The 18,750-nt window shown below is 44.0% G+C and overlaps 1 protein-coding gene across 1 annotated transcript in view; it reads right to left on the bottom strand.

Annotated features, from left to right (window-relative positions):
- Positions 1-18,750, bottom strand: part of DNER (delta/notch like EGF repeat containing) — a 312,689-nt gene that overhangs the window by 122,749 nt on the left and 171,190 nt on the right. The window contains exon 5 of the mRNA XM_055345842.1: positions 16,787-16,932. Coding sequence (XP_055201817.1) covers positions 16,787-16,932 — 146 coding nt within the window. The remainder of the gene's footprint in view (positions 1-16,786; positions 16,933-18,750) is intronic.

The raw sequence follows: 18,750 nt of genomic DNA, 5'->3' as shown, positions 1-18,750 counted from the left end.
TACATGTAACTAAGCCATACTTCAAAAGGATGGGTAAGAAGTAAGGCAAACAGTCAATCGCCCCTTTATCTGTGGCCAAAGGCGCCAACTCCTGTCATAGCATAGGTCTTAAAAATAACACGAAACAAAAAAATGTTAGTGCATAGGGTACACGCTAGTCACTTGGATCCAGAAATTCTAGCAACAACTTTCTCCCAACAATTACCCTTTAAAATTGGAATTCTGAGAAGGAAATTATACATGAGTCTAGCCCCAAATGATTTCCACTATAGTCAATTAAAATCAGTTGTGCGGGCCAGAAGCATTCCTGGGTAGTTCAAAGCAGGATGAGTGGAAGCAGAAATTTCCAAGGACAACAGAGTTGGAGTGCCAAGTGCTGCAAGGGCCACAGGAAGGTGGCTGTTGATGGAGGCAACAAATGCCATTTTTATTGGTTTAGGTATCATATGTGCCACCTTTTATTTGTAAAGGACTTTACAAAATGCTTCCACATAAATGATCTCACGTCAAATTCCAGTAAGTTGTTTTCCAGCATCTGTATGGAATCTGTGCTAATCCCAAATCTTGCACGTGCCTCAGTCCTGTGACATGGACATTGTCATCATTCCCATCATCAGGATAAGGCCCATCTTCTGAATGGCCTCCTGGCTCCATTGAAAAACCCCTGGCTTTCACAGGTGCTAGTTGCACATTGTTGTGATTTTAAGGCTCCAGGGAATTAAGCAACTCAGAATCAGTAAATACCAGAGTCAGACCTTGATCCTCAATCTGCCTCCATGTCCACTGGCTGCCACAGAGCCATGAAACCTCATACTTTATCAGAATGTTCTATACAAACATGGAAGTCCACACCGACATTGGACCAAGGACAGGAAACCGCTCTCTTTAAACACATGGGTATTTGCTGTAGCCTTGAATTCTCTCTCCAGCTAGATGACAAAAATGATGGCTTCTTGTGCTCTCCACTGATCTACATGAAGCTAAATTTTAGTTAGTGCCTTTGCAAGTACTCTAAAATTTTGAAATTGCAGCCCTTACTGAAATCCTATAAGTTAATTCCTGAGAGTCTCTATAATTTGGGTGAAGAAAATGCCCGTGTTACAGGGCCGTGGTGAGTTGCAAGATCCTTTCTCCCAGGATATGGCAATGCAACTGTGAATTTCCACCAAGCTGAATTTAATGGAGTATATTTAATTAAATTGTAAAATGAATTGTTCTTTCAGTAGAAAATGGAAGTATGATATTGTTCTAATCTAGGGGCATCTGGGTGGCTCAGTCAGTTAACCGTCTGCCTTTAGCTCAGGTCATGATCCCAGGGTCCTGGGATGGAGCCCTGCTTTGGGCTCCCTGCTCAGTGGGGAGTCTGCTTCTCCCTCTCCCTCTGCTGTTCCCCCTGCTGGTGCTCTCTCTCTCTCTCTCTCTTTGTCAAATAGATAAATAAAATCTTTAAAAATACATATTATACTAATCTAAATATGGAAGCCCATACTTCTTACATTTGTATTTATTTTAGCAATCTGAGAAAGCCCTGCAGGCAAAAGTCAAATCTGGCAGCTGCTTCTGATTTTACATATCACAACATAGTACCTTTTTTTAATCCCCCAAATCTTCCATGTGTAAAGAAACCCCCAAAATAGAGCAGCAAGCTTTGGTTGAAAAAAATCAACGAAAATAATTCAAGCTTGGGGAGAAGTGGTCTGATTCCAGTAGGAGTGCCCACTGTCTGTGACCTTGGCCAGTGGGGTAGCCTCACCCTTCACCTCATCCAAGTTCAAACCAACCATGACCTTTGCTGCTCATTTGCAAAGGCTCTTTCCATTCCAGACCCTTCAGCAGGTGGCTGCATCATCACTTCACATGGTATTTTCATGACACATAACTCATTCTTTCCATATTTCAGTTTCTACTGAACTTTAATGTCCCTGGTGTTAATTTGCTGATTTTTATGACTTTGTTCGATTCTCTGTCCCTGACACCATTTGATAGTGATCACCTGTGGTACTTTGCTCGCCAGCTCTTAAATAGGTACAAATTTAAACTGAGACTAGATAATGACAAGGAAAAAGGACACAGATAGGGCAGCCCGGGTGGCTCAGTGGTTTAGCACCACCTTCAGCCCAGGGCCTGATCCTGGAGACCCAAGATCGAGTCCCGCATCAGGCTCCCTGCATGGAGCCTGCTTCTCCCTCTGCCTGTGTCTCTGCCTCTCTCTCTCTCTCTTTCTGTCTCACATGAATAAATATAAATAAAATCTTTAAAAAAAAAAAAGGACACAGATAAAATGTGGTGAAGAAAGCATGTAAAGAAATGAAAAGAAAAGCCAGCAGGAAAGAAAGGCCAGAATCACTATAGTGAAGTTAGGAAAGCAGTTATTGAACTACAATGAAAAAATAATAATTATAAATATAAGTCTAAATAAAATAATAATAATTAAATTTTTCTATAGATGTAGAGCTAAACACACATGTATAACTATTTATGGAATGTATACATGGTACCATGTAAGCTGCTACCAGCATTTCCTGTGTTCACCTGCTTCATTTTCCCACCATTTCCTGCCAAAATGTTGTGAGTACAAAAACAAGATGTATAAATGACAGTTATGGTGTCCTACATAACAAATGACCTTTATATTCTGGAAAACTAACATTCCACGTTCTCCAGGGCCTCCATGCACTCCTAGAAGTCTGTCACCCCAGCATCCTCTGCGCCCTTCCCTCCACACCCAAGCCCTACATGAGATTCCCCTGCATATATCATATAGTCACCCCTATTTAGGGTTAAGACATGGCTTGAATTTTCTACCCAGAATCATGCGTAAGCTAAGCATAGTCATCTAGAGGAGGGTCCTTGCCTTCATGGCGATGCCCCTGGGGGCCTGTGGTAACTCCCCTCCATGTGTCCATTACTGAGCAGCAGCTGGATTCCAGGGAGAGCTTTCTCCATCCCTTCTGAAGCCAGCTCCTCTGCCCCTTATTGACTTGGAAATATCCTGTTTGACCAGAATTAGTAAACTAGAAATTCTCCTCCAGCATGAACGTGGGAAAGACTAATGCTTGTGGCTCAGTTAAATGCTGGTCTTAGCCTCCAATGCCCATGACATGAAAGGAAGGTGAGTACCGAGTGAGTTCATCGTTGCTGCTGAGTAACAGACCTGCAGGTCTGGGCCAGTGTTCTCGGGGTCATTCTTGGAGGACAAAGAAAAGGCCGTCTGCAGGAAGAAGCCCACATGATGGCCCATGACAGGTGCTGGGGTGATGCCCATCCTGCTCCTTCATCATGCAGGAGGTAGCTTCCTGGCCAGTTGTCAATCAAGGCAGTGTCAGGGGACCATCGTCTCTAAACCTCTTCACCTTAGGTTCCCTAGAAATGGTTAATTTCTGACAAAGGCTGACAAAGGATGACCTGGGATTGAGCAGGAAGCCCAGGCCTGCTTCTGCCTTGACCACAGTTACCATATGACCCAGAGACTCTGTTCCTCAGGTATTCACTCCAAAGAACCGAAAACGGGGACTCAAATACTTGTGCACACGTGTTCTTAGCCACACTCTCACAATAGCTGAAATCTGAAAACAAACCCAACATCTATCAAGAGCCAACAGGTAAACAAATGGTGGCATGGCCATCCAATGGAATATTAGTCAATCAGGAAAGGAAGTATTGGCACCAAGAATGACATGGATGAACTGGACTCATCGCTGAGTGAAAGAAGCCCGTCCTCAAAGGTCACAGGTTGTATGATTGTGTTTATATGAAATATCAAGAGTAGGTAAATCCCTATAGGTAGAATGCAGGCCTGTTGTCACCAGGGGCTGGAGGCAGGGACGGGAAGTGATGGCTGCATGGGCACACATTCCCTTTTGGAGAGACAAACTGTCCTGAAACTAGATAAAGATCTATCAGCTGAGAAAGAGTCAGAGCTACACTCAAACAAGCATGTAATTGGGTTCTCGGAATTGCAATTTGGGGAGTGTAGATCCTTGTCACAATCCAAATTGTGTGTGCGTGCACACACACACATGTACGCACACACAGAGGCAACAAAAGTCAAGGGTTTTTAAAGACAAAAAGGAATGCCCATATATGTTATTTACAAAGAATTTCGATTGGAGGTGCCAGAAAACTCATCTAAACGGAGTATAAGTGGCCTCTAAGGTGATCGCTAAGCAAAATCTCTTACTGTGGCAGGGTGCAGGTGCTAAGGCTGTGTCCCGGGAATATATGCGGTGTAGACCAGTTCAAAAGTTCCTGTTTCCACAGGTGAGGACGTGCAGCAGACCCACCTCCTTAATGGTCCCCCAGTTCCATTTCAAAACCTCTGGATATTTGTTGCCCCCATTTCAGTCCACCTTTCACAGGTGCTGCTGTACCTCATTGTGAGTGAACTAAATGCCCGAGTCATTCACCTGACAATGGTTAATTCTATACCATATGAATTTCATCTCAATAAAAAACAAAAAAGAATCGTTTGACAAATGCTATCACCCCCTGTGCCTGACATCAGAGAAGGAAGATTTCCGCCCTTTTTCTGAAGCCCTCTTGCACCTGCCCTGATTCTAAACCCCTAGGATCTTCATCCGTTAATTAGCTCCCCCACCTACCCCCTGCCTCATCTGCCAGCCTCCTTGTTCTGCCTCCATGCAATCCATCCTTAGTTCTAGATGCAAAAACTCTTCCTTTGATTCAATGTCCCACTTGGAGCGCAGTCCTGCTCTGTCCCTCCCTTCTGTGCCAAGTTTACCAAAAAGGCAAGGCACATGGCCTAGCCACACTCTTCCCTGCTTCCCATAATCGGCTGCCTCCCCACACCAGTGCTGTCCCCGTCCAGCAAGATCCTAGAGTGAATTTTTGCCATCTCCCAGGAAAGCAGGCTGATTTCCTGAAAAGCAATCTGCTCTATTTTCTTATTATTGTTTACTACCCAAGGAGCTTGCAACAATGGTGAACAGCAAGGCTGATTTGAACCACTTTGGATTTCTGTGATTATAACTGGCCTGCTTTCCTTTTACCTTTTGAGCAGGATTTTAGGAAATGCTCGGTCTTTGATTTGGCTCTTTGGTTTTTGAGGCTGGTAGGGAAGGGGAACTGGACAAACAGGCAAGGGAAGGGCCTCTGCTTGGGGACCCCAGCGGGCAGTGGGCTACTGATCTCAGGGTGGGCGGGGGTGTGGGTGGAAAGGGTCTGAGACCCTGGGGGTGAGGGACAAGGGACAGATAAAAACGAGGGTTGGTCACACTGGCCTTCCGCAAAGTGACCCAGAGCTGTTACAAAGAAGCCATTCAGAGAATCACCCCAGGGGAAAGAGAAAAGTCGCAAAGTGGTTTTCAAGGTCCCAGACAGAAAAACTTGACCTTTCACAGCTAACCTGAATGTGGTCAGAAAAATAGGTTAAAGGGGCAGAAAGTAAAGAGAGTCCAGAGAAAAAGGTTCAAGGCCAGGCCTGGACCAGGGCAGGGCTTCCCGGACCTCTGAGGGGAAGGGCCTGAGACCCTTTCAGGGGATCTCCGAGGCCAAAGCTGTCTTATAATAATATTAAAATGTGATGTGTCTTTTTTCACTCAGCTAAAAATGGTGCTAAAGATGCAAAACAAAGGTGAGAAAAACTGTTCGTGCCTTCACACAAATCAAAGCAGAGACTTTGTGGTAGCAATCAAGGCCTCTTCGCTGTCATCAAGCATTTGCAGGGGGGGGGGGAATGCCAGTTTCACTTAGAATGTCCTTGATGAAGATGTAAAAAAATTAAAATTTTATGAAATCTCAACCCTCGAGTGCACATCTTTTTGACGTTCTCTGCAACAAAACAGGAGGTACACATAAAGCGCTCCCGCTGGACACCCAAGGTCAGGGGCTGGCTTCAAGGAAACACGACCACCACCTTGTGTGAGTCGTGAACTAGCCCACTTTTCACAGAACATCTTTTCTTCCTCGAAACAATGAATGACAAACTAGAGTTATTCAGACTTGGCTCTTCAGCAGATATTCTCTCTTAAAATGAATGAAGTGACCCTGTCATGTCAAGGAAAGCAAGCAATAGTTTTTGTTATCCCGGATAAATTTGAACTTTTCAGGGAAAAATCAGAATTTTGGAAACTTTTATCTTCCATTATGAACTTGACCGATTCCCAATACTTCAAGACTTTCCTGATGAGATTGGTGGTAAAATTAACCAGGAAGGCAGGTTTTTTTTTTTTTTTGTTATTGTATAATGAAACGTGTCAACATTTGGGAGCTCTGTATAACTCCAGGATTTTCCAAATGACCAATGTGTGAAGTTATAAAAACCATTCCCGGGTAGAAGACCCAAAATGTAAGACACATCAATGAATGACTAACAGTACAAGAGTTCATTGATGTGGTTTCAGATTCCCGCATTCAATTAACCTTTAAGAATTTGCCACTTGTCAAATTTTGAAGTATTTACAAGAAAAAATATCCAAAATTATCTGAAGTGGCTATTAAAACACTTCTCTCTTTTTTCCAACTAAGTCTCTGTTGAGGCTAAATTTACTTCATACGCTTCAATCAAAACAACGCACTGCAATAGATCGCGTGGAAAAGCAAATGTAAAACTCCAGCCATCTTCTTTTAAGCTAGATATTAAAGAGATTTGTTAAAATGAAAACAGTGCTTCTCATTGTCACCACTAAATTCTTTTTGCTTTGAAAAATATAGTCAAAAAGAAAAATATAGACATTTTTGGGGGCACCTGGATGGCTCAGTTGGTTAAGAGTCTGCCTTTGGCTCAGGCCATGATCCCAGGGTCCTGGATCTGGGATCGAGCCCCCCCTCCGTTGGGCTCCCTGCTTAGCAAGGAGCCTGCTTTTCTCCCTCTCCTTCGGCCCCTCCCTCCCTTCATGCTCTCTCTGTCTCTCTCTCACAAATAAATAATTTCTTTAAAAAAAAAGAAAAATATAGTTACTTTTTATTTAAAAGGTGTTAATTAATGTTACCATGCAATGATGGGTTTGTTAATTAAATGAAATAATATTTTTAAATTCCTCAGTTTTGACTTAATGTGATAAATACCAATAGGTATAACCCAATAAACAAAAGCTCTTTGGGGTCCTCGGTACTTTCAAAGACTAAAGGAATCTTAAGACCGAAAAGTCAAAAACCACTGGATTAGGTGAAGCCGCACTGTTTTGTAAATAAAACCACAAACTGCATCTGGTGGACAAATCCACCAACGAGTCTGCAACTCAGCTGGCAGAAAATGGAGCCAAGCTCTGAAGAAGGCCAGCAAGGAGCTATTTTTTGGACAAAAGGACCAGGAAATCTCCACTAACACCATGAAGAACACCCCCGAACTCTGTCTGCCATGAAGACATTAGTCCCAGGCCCAGAGCCTGCTGGCATGTCCTTTCAGTCTGGGGAAGTTGTACCCTACTATCCCCTAACACAGGACTTTCCTTCTGAATCCACCTAATACTCCACAACTCAGAAGGATTAGCTGCAAAGCCAGAACTGATTCTGAAAACCTTCAGAGGATGTCACAGAGGAATGGGGCAAATTTCATAATCAAACTAACCCTCTAATCTCAGACTTCAGGAGAGGATGAGTCCAATTATACTAAAGCTCTACTTGGAGCAGGTGCCCAGCACAGAAAATCATGGAGAGGAAACAAAGAGGGTGACACCCCCCCCCACCACCAAATCTAAAAGGAGTAGCAACCTGCCTCAAATGGGCATTGGCTAGATATTTAATTAGAGGCTCAGGAGGTTGAGGTGGTTGGTGTTTCAGGGAAGATTTGAGCATCATGGAAGGGTCAAGTCAGTGATTTCCAAAGACAATTTTCTGACTTTCGACACCAAGAAAAGCAGGGACCCTCGCACTGCCCTTCATCCTTGTTTTTTTAGAGTCAAGCCCTGTGCCTGATATATAGAGGCGCTCGTGACAGGGGAGGAAATAAAGAATGTGAAAAAATAAATGAATATCCAAGATAGCATTGGGATACATTCCTTTTGCTGTGAGCAAGCACAGCGGACGGTTTCAGATCGCTGAAGAGGGATGGCAATGTGCCGGCCCAGAGGATGCCCTAAGCGGGCACAGCCAGGGAGCAGCCTCATTCCTGGAGGTTCCGGCTCAGCTCGCTGACTTATGGTCTGTAAAGTAGGACAAGAAGATAAGTGTCTTAGGGAGAGAAACACATGCACACCAAGCTCCAGAGTGATGATTTTCTTCTCTCGGGCATAAAAACCGAGTCAGGCTTATTTTTGTGTTTTAAAAGTGGTCAATTAAAAATCTAAGAGTGCTAGTTCTCTGTCTCCGATATAGAGTTATGAAATGAGTATCTCTCCTCTTGGTAAAGACCAAGAGTTAGAGCCAATGGAGTGCACAACTTGGGGCCTGAAAAAAAAAAAAAGCCTGTTCCTGAAACATATTTATCATACAATCGGAAATTTATGATTCTTGTGGATCTAATGTACAGCATGATGACTATAGTTAATACAGTATCGAATAATTAAAAGTTGCTAAGAAAGTAGATATTAGGGGCACCTGGGTGGCTCAGTGGTTGAGTGTCTGCCTTCAGCTCAGGTCATGATCCCAAGGTCCTGGGATGGTGCCCTATGTCAGGCTCCCTGCTCAGCGGGGAGTCTGCTTCTCTCTCTGCCCCTCCTGTGTGTGTGTGTGTGTGTGTGTGTGTGTGTGTGTGTGTGCATGTGCACTCTCTCCCTCTTCCCTCTCTCTCCCTCTCTCTCTCTCAAATAAATAATTATAATTTTTTTATTTTTTATAATATTTTTAAAAATCACCTTCCACCCTCTATTCTTTGACCCTGGAAATGTCACCAGTGATATAATCCTCGCTCTGATATATTTGGGATGCCAACAACATGGCATCTACAAGTATCTGCTAGCAGGAAGAGATACATGTCAACCTTCTGGAAAATGCTGATGCCAAACAGAAACATGATGAAACATCTATCCTTTAGGATGTAAGTTTACAATTATTTCTTTAAATAATTTAAAATGGAACTCAAATACATTGTCCTGTTTTTCGCGTAGGCAATGACAGGATCATCCTCTGTTTTATTTTTTATTTTTATTTTTTTTTTCATCCTCTGTTTTGTAACATGAAAGGCAGCACTGGCTTTTTAATTACATTAGTACCAAGAATTATAATTCAGACCCAAGTCAATGAAATTCTAGACAGGCTTATCCTTTACTACTGAAAACTCACCAACTGGGATGCACTCACATTTATGATCTCTGTGCTTAATATGTTTCTAATAATTATTATTCTATTTTTTATTATCCATAAAAGTTCTTTCTCTCTCAGAGGTCCACAAAGCAGTTTCTGCAAGGAAAGTCTGCAAGAGAGATCACCCATCCCTTATTAGCAAAAAAACACATCTCAGGCACCTTCATTTTGGCATTAAGCCCAAAGCATCTATTCTCTGGCTCAGAAATTATTAATGAGCTCTGTCAATAAGCTATTTATCCAGTCAAGAAAAAGCACCCCCTCCTTCGGAGGACAATTTCTTAGGATCAATTTTTCTTTTCTCTGTAATGCCACTGCTTCATTAAGTAGTTTCCCAAGCCCTGTTCCACTCTGACCCTCTCTTTGTGTTTTGTTCCCTACATATAGAAGAAACCCCCTCACAGCTCTGGCTGACTATGGGGACCTAACCCTGCTGCACACTGAACAGAACTAGTCAAAAGCAGCTCCACATCTTGCTTGCCAGCTGCTATTTTGATGCTGAGACGGATACAGCGAATGCCCTTCCTCTGATTCTTGGATGGGCCTCCTTACGTACCCTCCCCCCTTCCCATGACTTTCTCAAAATCCTCCCAGGTCACAGCCCTTTTGCAAAGCCTCATTAGGGCCTTTATGCTTACACTAATGACGGTGGAAAAATTAGCTGTGGGAGAAGTGATTAATAAAAGACTATGACATCTACTCCTGCCCTCTGGCATGGTGCTACTTCCTAACCTAAAGAGGAATGCACTGACACTTTCCAACCAACAGGATGGGATCAAAGCTTCCATTGGTTCAAGTTATTCTGACCTATTTCTTTTTTGAAATGAGAGGTGGAAAAAAAAGCAACATTGCTTAAAATTGTTCTTAAGGGGTTACTACAACATTCTGGGTCACGCCGTGGGTGAGATGGCTTTAGATCAGAGAATATTTTCTGACTCATTAGTTTATAAAACCAAATTCACCATGTCCTTCCCATGCTCCCATATACCAAACCTACAATTCAAATGACAATATCTAACTCAAAACTCAATTTGATTTTCCATGATATTTTTGTTCTTTTATTTAATTTGTTCTTTTGGTTCGTCAGCAGTTTTTGAGCACTTCCCATGCAGAAAGCACCCCGCTAGGTTGTTAAAATAGACACAGAAAGAACCAAACAGGTTCTAACGTCAAGGAACTCACCATCTGAGACTCTACTGAGAAGCTCCCTGTGATCCCATCTGTGAGTTGGGTGTTTCTCAGAGCCTCCAAACGGCACCTGCAGGTCCCTCCCATGGCACACATCGCCCTGTGCTCTAATCCACGATTCATCCAGCACCCCTACCCGGAAACATTCCACCTCCTCCTCAGAGGCCACGTCTTAACTGACCAAATGAGTACTCCCCAGCACCGAGCGAGGGACCAGACACATGACACATAATAACTATGCAAATGCAAATAATAATAATATGATGATGAAATATAAGCAAAAACCCAAAGCCAAGTGTCTCATTAGAAAAATAAAATAGGGGGGATCCCTGGGTGGCTCAGTGGTTTAGCGCCTGCCTTTGGCCCAGGGCGCCATCCTGGAGTACTGGGACCGAGTCCCACGTCGGGCTCCTTGCATGGAGCCTGCTTCTCCCTCCTCCTGTGTCTCTGCCTCTCTCTCTCTCTCTCTCTCTCTCTCTCTCTCTGCCTATCATGAATAAATAAATAAATCTTAAAAAAAAAAAAGAAAAAGAAAATAGGGACAGCTGGGTGGCTCAGTAGTTGAGCGTCTGCTTTAGGTTCAAGGTGTGATCCTGGGGTCCTGGGATCGAGTCCCTCATTGGGCTCCCCATGGGGAGGCTGCTTCTCCCTCTGCCTGTGTCTGTGCCTCTCTCTCCATGTCTCCCATTGATAAGTAATTTAAAAAAAAAAAAAGAAAAGGAAAAATAAAATATTACTGGGCTTGAGAGCGGGAGCTTGTATGGGGGGACGGGGCAGAGATGGCTTTCAGAAGGAAGAAGGTTTGTGGCTGTGCCTGAAATATAGTTAGGACGGTGGGAAGGCAGAGGGCTGGAGTAGGGTAGGGCAGCAGGAAAGCATTCCAGATGGAGGGAACAGCAGGAACAAAACCACAGGGATCTGAAGGAGGAAGCAGGGGGATGCATGGATGGTGAGGGGAGCCAAGGTTCAAGCTGGAAAGGATGTTCAGGCACCCAGCTCAGGGCAGGCTCATCACTTTGTCCTGGGAATGAGATCTGAAACAAGCAAACCTCATAATGGGAGCTTCCTGGGTGCCCTAATAAAGAGGGACGTCCTTGGAAACAGGAAAAAAATAAGGAGGCTGTTGATATAAGGCAGGCAAGACTCCTGGAAGCACAGGGTCTCCTACCCAGGGCACTAGAACAAGGCCAGCAGGTGTTATCAAGCCCAGGGACAAAGCAACCAGTTAAAGTCAGTAATTTACTTCCAATAAACTAACCCTAAATGGAAGAACTCGGCTGTGAAAAGACCAGAACTTCCTGGAGCTTGAGTCTTCGACTCCCAAGAGTAGGGAGGGAGTTAACAGAAAGTCAGGAACTTTCAGGAGTCCAACATGCTAGGGTTTTTCTCATGTGCAGACCCACATCTGGAGAGAATTAAGATCAGACTTCAGGAGGGATTAGGAATCGCTCCCAGACATAATGCCAGCTCACTCCTCTCCCAAAACAAAGCCGAGCAGTTAGCTCCCAGGATCCAATCCACACAGGATGATAGATTCCCAGGGCAAGAGCTAGAGAATCCTAAGGAACTTTCTAAGACTGGCAGCCTTACCCCCACTTACTTATCAATACAGACCAGGCCAACAGGTGGGAAAGCTCTGAGCTAACTACTGAACCATTATATCACCTATCAGCATTTCTCCTTTTTATGAACTCCACATGACCTTACAATTCTTGACAATGAAATCCTTGAATAAGAAGATGCGGTACATTTGCTTTAGGGAATCAGCAAAAGTAGGGAGATGGTAAGCTCTGCTCCTGAGACCCTCCCCCCTACTTTCCAGAATGATGTTGCACAATCTACTCTTGCCGAATCACCTGGCTGCCCAATAAAAGGCACCGTAATCTGAGTGAGGGGCCTGGAATATGACTTTTTGTCAGGGCCTCAGGCAAATCTTAGCCAAACTAAAATTTTACGACTGTTCCTTTAGCTTCGTGAGCAAGGAACACAACTGGGCAGAAAGGGGACAACAGCGAATCTGAGAAAAAAAAACAGAATCTTGTGATGACTAATTTTATGTGTCAACTTGGCTGAGCCATGGTGCCTAGATATTTGGTCAAACAATATTCTGGATGTTTCTGTGAGGGTGTTTTCTGGGGTGAGATTTTTTTACTTAAATCAGTGGACTTTGAGGAAAGCAGTTTACTCCCATAATGAGGGTGGGCCTCGTCCAATCAGTTGAAAGACTGAATAGACAAGAGGCTGACCTCTCCTGAGCAAGAGAGAACCCTGCAGCAGACAGCCTGCAGACTTCATCCCGACATCAGCTCTTCCTGGTTCACTAGCAGACCCCTTTGCACTAGAGCTGCAGCTCTTTCCTGAATCTCTAGCTCATTGGCCTCTTGGTCAGATTTTGGATTCACCAAGACTCCATAATGAGTGGAGCTACAATGAGTCAATTCCTTAAAATAAATCTCCTTAATTCATTTATGCAGGATAGGATAGGATGGATATTCTATCTATCTATCTATCTATCTATCTATCTATCTATCTATCTATCTATCTATCCTCTGTTGGTTCTGTTTCTCTGGAGAATCCTAACACACAACTCTTGCTTTTGCCAGACAGGGTCCATAGAACCTAAGTGGATCTGAGAAGGCTTAAGGCCCACACCAGCAAAGAGCCCTGAGGCTTACCTTTAAGAAAATTAGGGATTGATCAAATGGGCAGCAGCCAAACTTGGTGACTAAGTTCAGAGAGAAGTAGTAACCACAGTCAATCTTTTGTTGTCATTGTTTTTGGTAAGAGAAGAAAAGATCAGAATCAACTCTTGTCACAAAAGCACTTTTCAAAAACAGAGAGCTCCTTACCGTGTTATAGGAAACATATTAAAAAGACTTTCTTGGGGGTGCCTGGACGGTATAGTCGGTTAAGTGTCCAACTCTTGATTTTGGCTCAGGTCAAGGTCTCAGGGTTGTGGGATTAAGCCCGGCATCAGATTCCATGCTCAGTGGGGAGTCTGCTTCTCACCCTCTCCCTCTGCCCCCCCCTCCACTTGCACATGCTCTCTCTTATTCTCTCTCTCTAAAATAAAGAAATCATTAAAAAAAAAAGAAAAGAGATTTTCTGAAGATGGTGTGGCAAGCTAGAGCTTTATTGTGGACCACCCATCAGCCTGGGATTGTGAAAGAGCCTCTAGCCAACACACATCTGATAGAAGAGCTCCATTACCAAATGGGGTAGTATGGGAATAAAAGAATTGCTCTTATTTTGATGGATGATGTAATAAAAAGATATAGAAGGGACTAGAAACAATCACATTAAACCACCAAGTAGAGCTCTTTTTGCTCTGTACTATGGAGTGGATTCTTACTTGGGTGGAGGGCTGAACTATATAATCTCTAATTTTTTTAAAAAAGATTTTATTTATTTATTCATGAGAGACACAGAGAGGCAGAGACACAGGCAGAGGGAGAAGCAGACTCCCAGTGGGGAGCCCAATGTGGGACTCGATCCCGGAACCCAGGATCAGGACCTGAGCCAAAGGCAGACGCTTTACCACTGAGCCACCCAGGTGTCCCTATAACTTCTAATTTTAAGAAACAGCACAAAGAAGGAAACCTGAAAGCAACGGTCTTTCAGGGCAGTAAACTACATTCAAGTCACCATGACAGCCATGACAACCATAACAAAATGCCTCAGGAAGCCAAACAGACTTTAAAAAAGATGAGCCAACCTTCCATTCCTATTCCTGCCACAGGTAGTGCATGCAACTCCTGCCATGTTTTTGTGAATGGGAAGACTGGCTTCCAGATGGTTGTGTCCAAGATAACAATGTGTCAGGTCTACAAATGGACATGTCGGTAATTCCAGACTAGTCATTAGCTTAGCATCACCAGGGGTAATTATAGAGGCTCAGGTTAGATGACTGGCCACAATTTCCTTCAATTCACTGAAGGTAAATGCAGGCTTTGACAGAAGCAACACCAGAGGCTTTGCACACCTGGTGTGGACCGGAGGGGGGTTGCAGCAAGGGGAGGCGGGGCACTTGGAGCTCTTCAAAAGAGCTCGTACCCATAATGAAGCTGTACCTCTGCTGAAATGACCTGCTAAAATTAGCATGGATTTTCAAGAAGGCTTTTGGGTCATTTTTGCAGGAAAAACAAAGCACTTTGGCAAGGTTTGCCAAGTTACCTGCCAGGTGCTAAATGCTTCAACTGCGTGTCCAATGAGTCAATTCTACACCACCAGGCACAGCCTCTTAGCAAGAGTTGCCATGCAGAGGACACCCATGCAGAGGAGGGTTGCAAGCCAGCAACATTCATGTTTTAAGAAAATATGGGAGGGTGCCTGGGCAGCTCAGCAGGTTAAGCATCTGACTCTTGATTTCAGCTCGGGTCATGATCTCAGGGCTGTGGGATCGAGCCCCATGTTGGGCTTTGTGCTGAACGTGGAGCCTGCTTATGATTCCCTCCCTCCCTCTCCCTCTGCTCCTCACCACCATGCATGCATGCATTCTCTCCCTCCCGCTGTCTCTCTGTCTCAAAAAAACAAACCTAAAACAAAAACAAAAACCCAAAAACCAAACCATGGTGACTGCTTTATGGTTAAAATGTTTCCCGGATAGGCCATCCGTGGTAAGAGAAAGCTCACAAGGAACCCTAACCACTGTGTCAGTCCCAAATTCCAAGAACAGCCCTCCCTTCCCCATTTAAGGCATTTCCCTTCCACCACTCTTATCTTTTTTCAGGGCTAATCAGGCCCCAGATGTGTTCACAGGGAATAGTAAGAATGAATTTGAGGAACACCAGTGTGTCTCCTCTTTGCACTTGGAAGGTGTGATGCTCTTCCAGTGGGGACAGCTGGCTTTCCTCAGTCTCTCACACTTCATCTCTTCTGGAACATCCTTATCAAATGAGCTCCCCACTGCTTCCTCATCTTTTCCCAGCTTCTCTACCCCTCCTCCTTGACTGTCACAGAAGAACACTCAATATCCTTTCCTTTTTTTCCTCTCATAAAATAAATTGCTAAATGAAGCTTCCCCTCAGGAAAGATAGAAAACGGTCCAAGTTGGCCAAGATGGAAGAAAATGGGATTCACAGGGCAGGCTTGGCTTTGTGAAAGAAATCCCAGGCTTTGCCTCCTGACTTCAGGCCAGGCACCATCCCCTGCCCCAGGGATTTCATTTTGGCTTTGGTTTACACTTGTGTTCCTTTTCAAAGACTTAGCAATATTATTGTTTCCCGACTTTCTTAGGGCATTCTTCCCTCTTCAGGGGACATCTCACAGGAAAATGGAATATTTAGGCCACTGCAAACAGTACACCTAAGACATCAAAATACTGGGTTTTCCAAGATGATGCAAGCAACACTTGAAAGTGTCTTCCAACACATCTCCATCTGTCACCCCCACTCCCCTCATTCACCAAGTTCACACCACTGATACCGAATGTGCCGCCATTACTGCAAGGAAGCATCACCAAGGACAGTTCATCTGTGCCACCCTTAGAACTGGTCTAAAACAAACCATGTCCTTTTGGGACTTTGGGGACCCATTTCATTCTGGACAAACTCTACTGGACAAATGTGCAGAACAGGAGAGAGGGACATGGAGGCAAGTGGCAAGAGGAACAGATGTACCCTCATGGAACAGGCTCCATGAGGGGTGGAGTCTCCCTCTCCTGGGACGCTGGGTGGAGCCCACAGTCCACCTGCAAAACCTGTTTTAATGGAGCCCTTGATGGTGGGAGTGGGTCTCAGTGGTCATAGTCCTGTACTGGTCTGCCTCTCAGGCTCCACTCACCCAGCAGAGCAGGAGGAGGAACTTACCCTGCCCCTGCCCCAGGCCCGTGTGACCTGAGCCCCTAAAGAAGAAGGGGCACAAGGAAGTCGGACCTGCTATAGCACTGATGACACCGGCCCACAGAGGTCAAAAATAATGTCGGCCTTCTCGACCCTGTCTCTGCTCTGCTCCTTCTCATACTTTGCTCTTGCTTCTGGAACTCTGTTCTCAATGTTAGAGAAATGCAAAGTCTAAGGATGGGATTACCCAACAACTGGGAAATAAATGACTCTGCTTACCCTTTCAGCCAGAAACATGACATGGTTCTCGATTCTGCTACCAAATATGATGACTCTTCCTTCTCAAGAAATCTTACTTCCCACCAAAGCAGAATCCGGCACCGCACACATTTAATATCATTTCTTTAAAAATTATACAGAGGTTGGCTATCCACACGTTGCACATGAATGCATAATTGAAACCAGCAATTTGAAGGGAACAAGTACATTCAGCCAATACACTTGTTCTCTCTTTTTGTTCTTGACAGACATACATAGATGTAGATAGGTATTGATACAGACATATAGATGCAACTTAGGTAAATATAGCTTTTAAGAGCTACCAGGTGTCCCCTTACCTCGGATGGCTTCGTGGTACATTTTCCTTTTCCTGAACACTCCAAGTCATTTGCATGGCTGTCTCCCGACACACAGGTGCTCACCTTCACCACCAGAGTTAAGCGCAAAGCCACGATAGATTTAGTAACAGAATCATTCACAAAACCTAAAAAAAGGGAGGGAAGAACAGGAAATGTAAAGTCAAACTTTACCAACGTTCTTTCTACAAACCTGTGAGTTTATTTTACGCAGCATTCAAGTCTGATGAACGAAACAAAATGCAATGTTAGGCAAAGAAATAAAGCACGTGACTAGTGGCCATTCAGATCCCTGGCCTTTTAAGAAAGGCCAAGCATCACGAGAAATATCTAAGGCCCAAGGACGAAGAGACCAGGCACTCAGTCATTGCTTTAGAGGCTGTTGTTCTGTTCCTGGCCATGTCCTCTGTGGGCCACTTGGTCTCTCAATTCCAACTCCGCATTTTGCATCTTCGAATTTACTGGTTTTGAACCCATCTTCTCCTGGGAGGGCCATCTGCCCTCATCTCCTGGCTCTTCCTCCTCCAGGCTACTTTGGACAGTGACAAGCACTAAATATCCCCCGAGGCCACCCCTTGTATCAACCTGCCCAGGGGCTCTCGGTGTCCTGACCGGTGGGTAAACAGGAAAGAAACATATTCAATGATGAGCTTATTGATAAATAGCATACTTCATCACCAATCTGACTGCATGGTATCAAGTTATGTGATTTAACCATCTAATAAAACAGGGCCAGTCACAGTTGAGTATCGATTGAATTATCACCAATGTGTCATATTTATCACCAGATGATCTTGTAACTAGTATAACTACTTGTTCATAGGAGGTAACAATAAATGTAGAAAAAAATACAGCCTCCAACTGGAATGAAGAAATTAATACCATATCTTGCATCCATAATATAATTATTTCATTAAGAGAGTATCTCTTTTTTTTTCTAACAAGAATATTCATTTATGTATAATTCCTCATTTCTATTTTTTTAATTTTTATTTATTTATTTATGATAGTCACACACACACAGAGAGAGAGAGAGAGAGGGGCAGAGACATAGGCAGAGGGAGAAGCAGGCTCCATGCACCGGGAGCCCGACGTGGGATTCGATCCCGGGTCTCCAGGATCGCGCCCTGGGCCAAAGGCAGGCGCCAAACCACTGCGCCACCCAGGGATCCCTAATTCCTCATTTCTAAATAAACAACCTATAATTGACATTTCCATCATCCAGGAGAGAGACTCATGCATTCTTCATAAAAAGTGCTTAAGACAAGGTGATGAAAGTGATTCTAGAAGGCATGCTTCTCTGAGCCCCGTCTCTTATGTAAGGTAAGTAAAATAACTATAAAATAGGGTAACCAGAGAATTTATCCTCAAAACTAGGACTCTTTTCGAATCAAAATGGGATGCTTTTATGATTACAAGTGGACACAGGCATAAAGTGAGACTGCCTCAAATAATGGGCCAAAATGCTCACCCTATTCCTTGTGGCCTGAGGAACACCCAGAGATCAGGAATCTGCAAAGTGGCAAGTACTACATGAATACCAGGGATGTTTTTAGCAGGCAGATGATTGATCCAAAACAGCAATATAAGATTTAATTCAATCCACAAGTTTTAAGGTTATGATAGAAGTTAAAGCAAGTCAGAACAGAAGGGAGACAGACACCCTTCAACTTCAGTTGGTAATCAGGAGACAAAAGACAGGTACAGCAGTTCTCACAAACAAGGGTATTTCATCCCCACAGAGACCGAGTTGCTTTCCTCCTAAGATTTCCTGCTGAAAACTTTACCAATATTCCTTGGCTTTGGGACAGAAGGAAAGCATGGTTCATACTTCCTCTGTTATGGCTCCACAGTCTACAGACGCCTCCCGCCATCTCCCAGCTGCCTTCACTCACGCCTGGCTCACCCCAACTCTGTAAACAGTTGCCTGGAATACTTCTCCTCTC

This window comes from Nyctereutes procyonoides, unplaced genomic scaffold (genome assembly GCF_905146905.1).
Source record: "Nyctereutes procyonoides isolate TBG_1078 unplaced genomic scaffold, NYPRO_anot_genome, whole genome shotgun sequence".
Lineage (NCBI taxonomy): Eukaryota > Metazoa > Chordata > Mammalia > Carnivora > Canidae > Nyctereutes > Nyctereutes procyonoides.
This window is presented reverse-complemented; position numbering and strand designations above follow the sequence as displayed.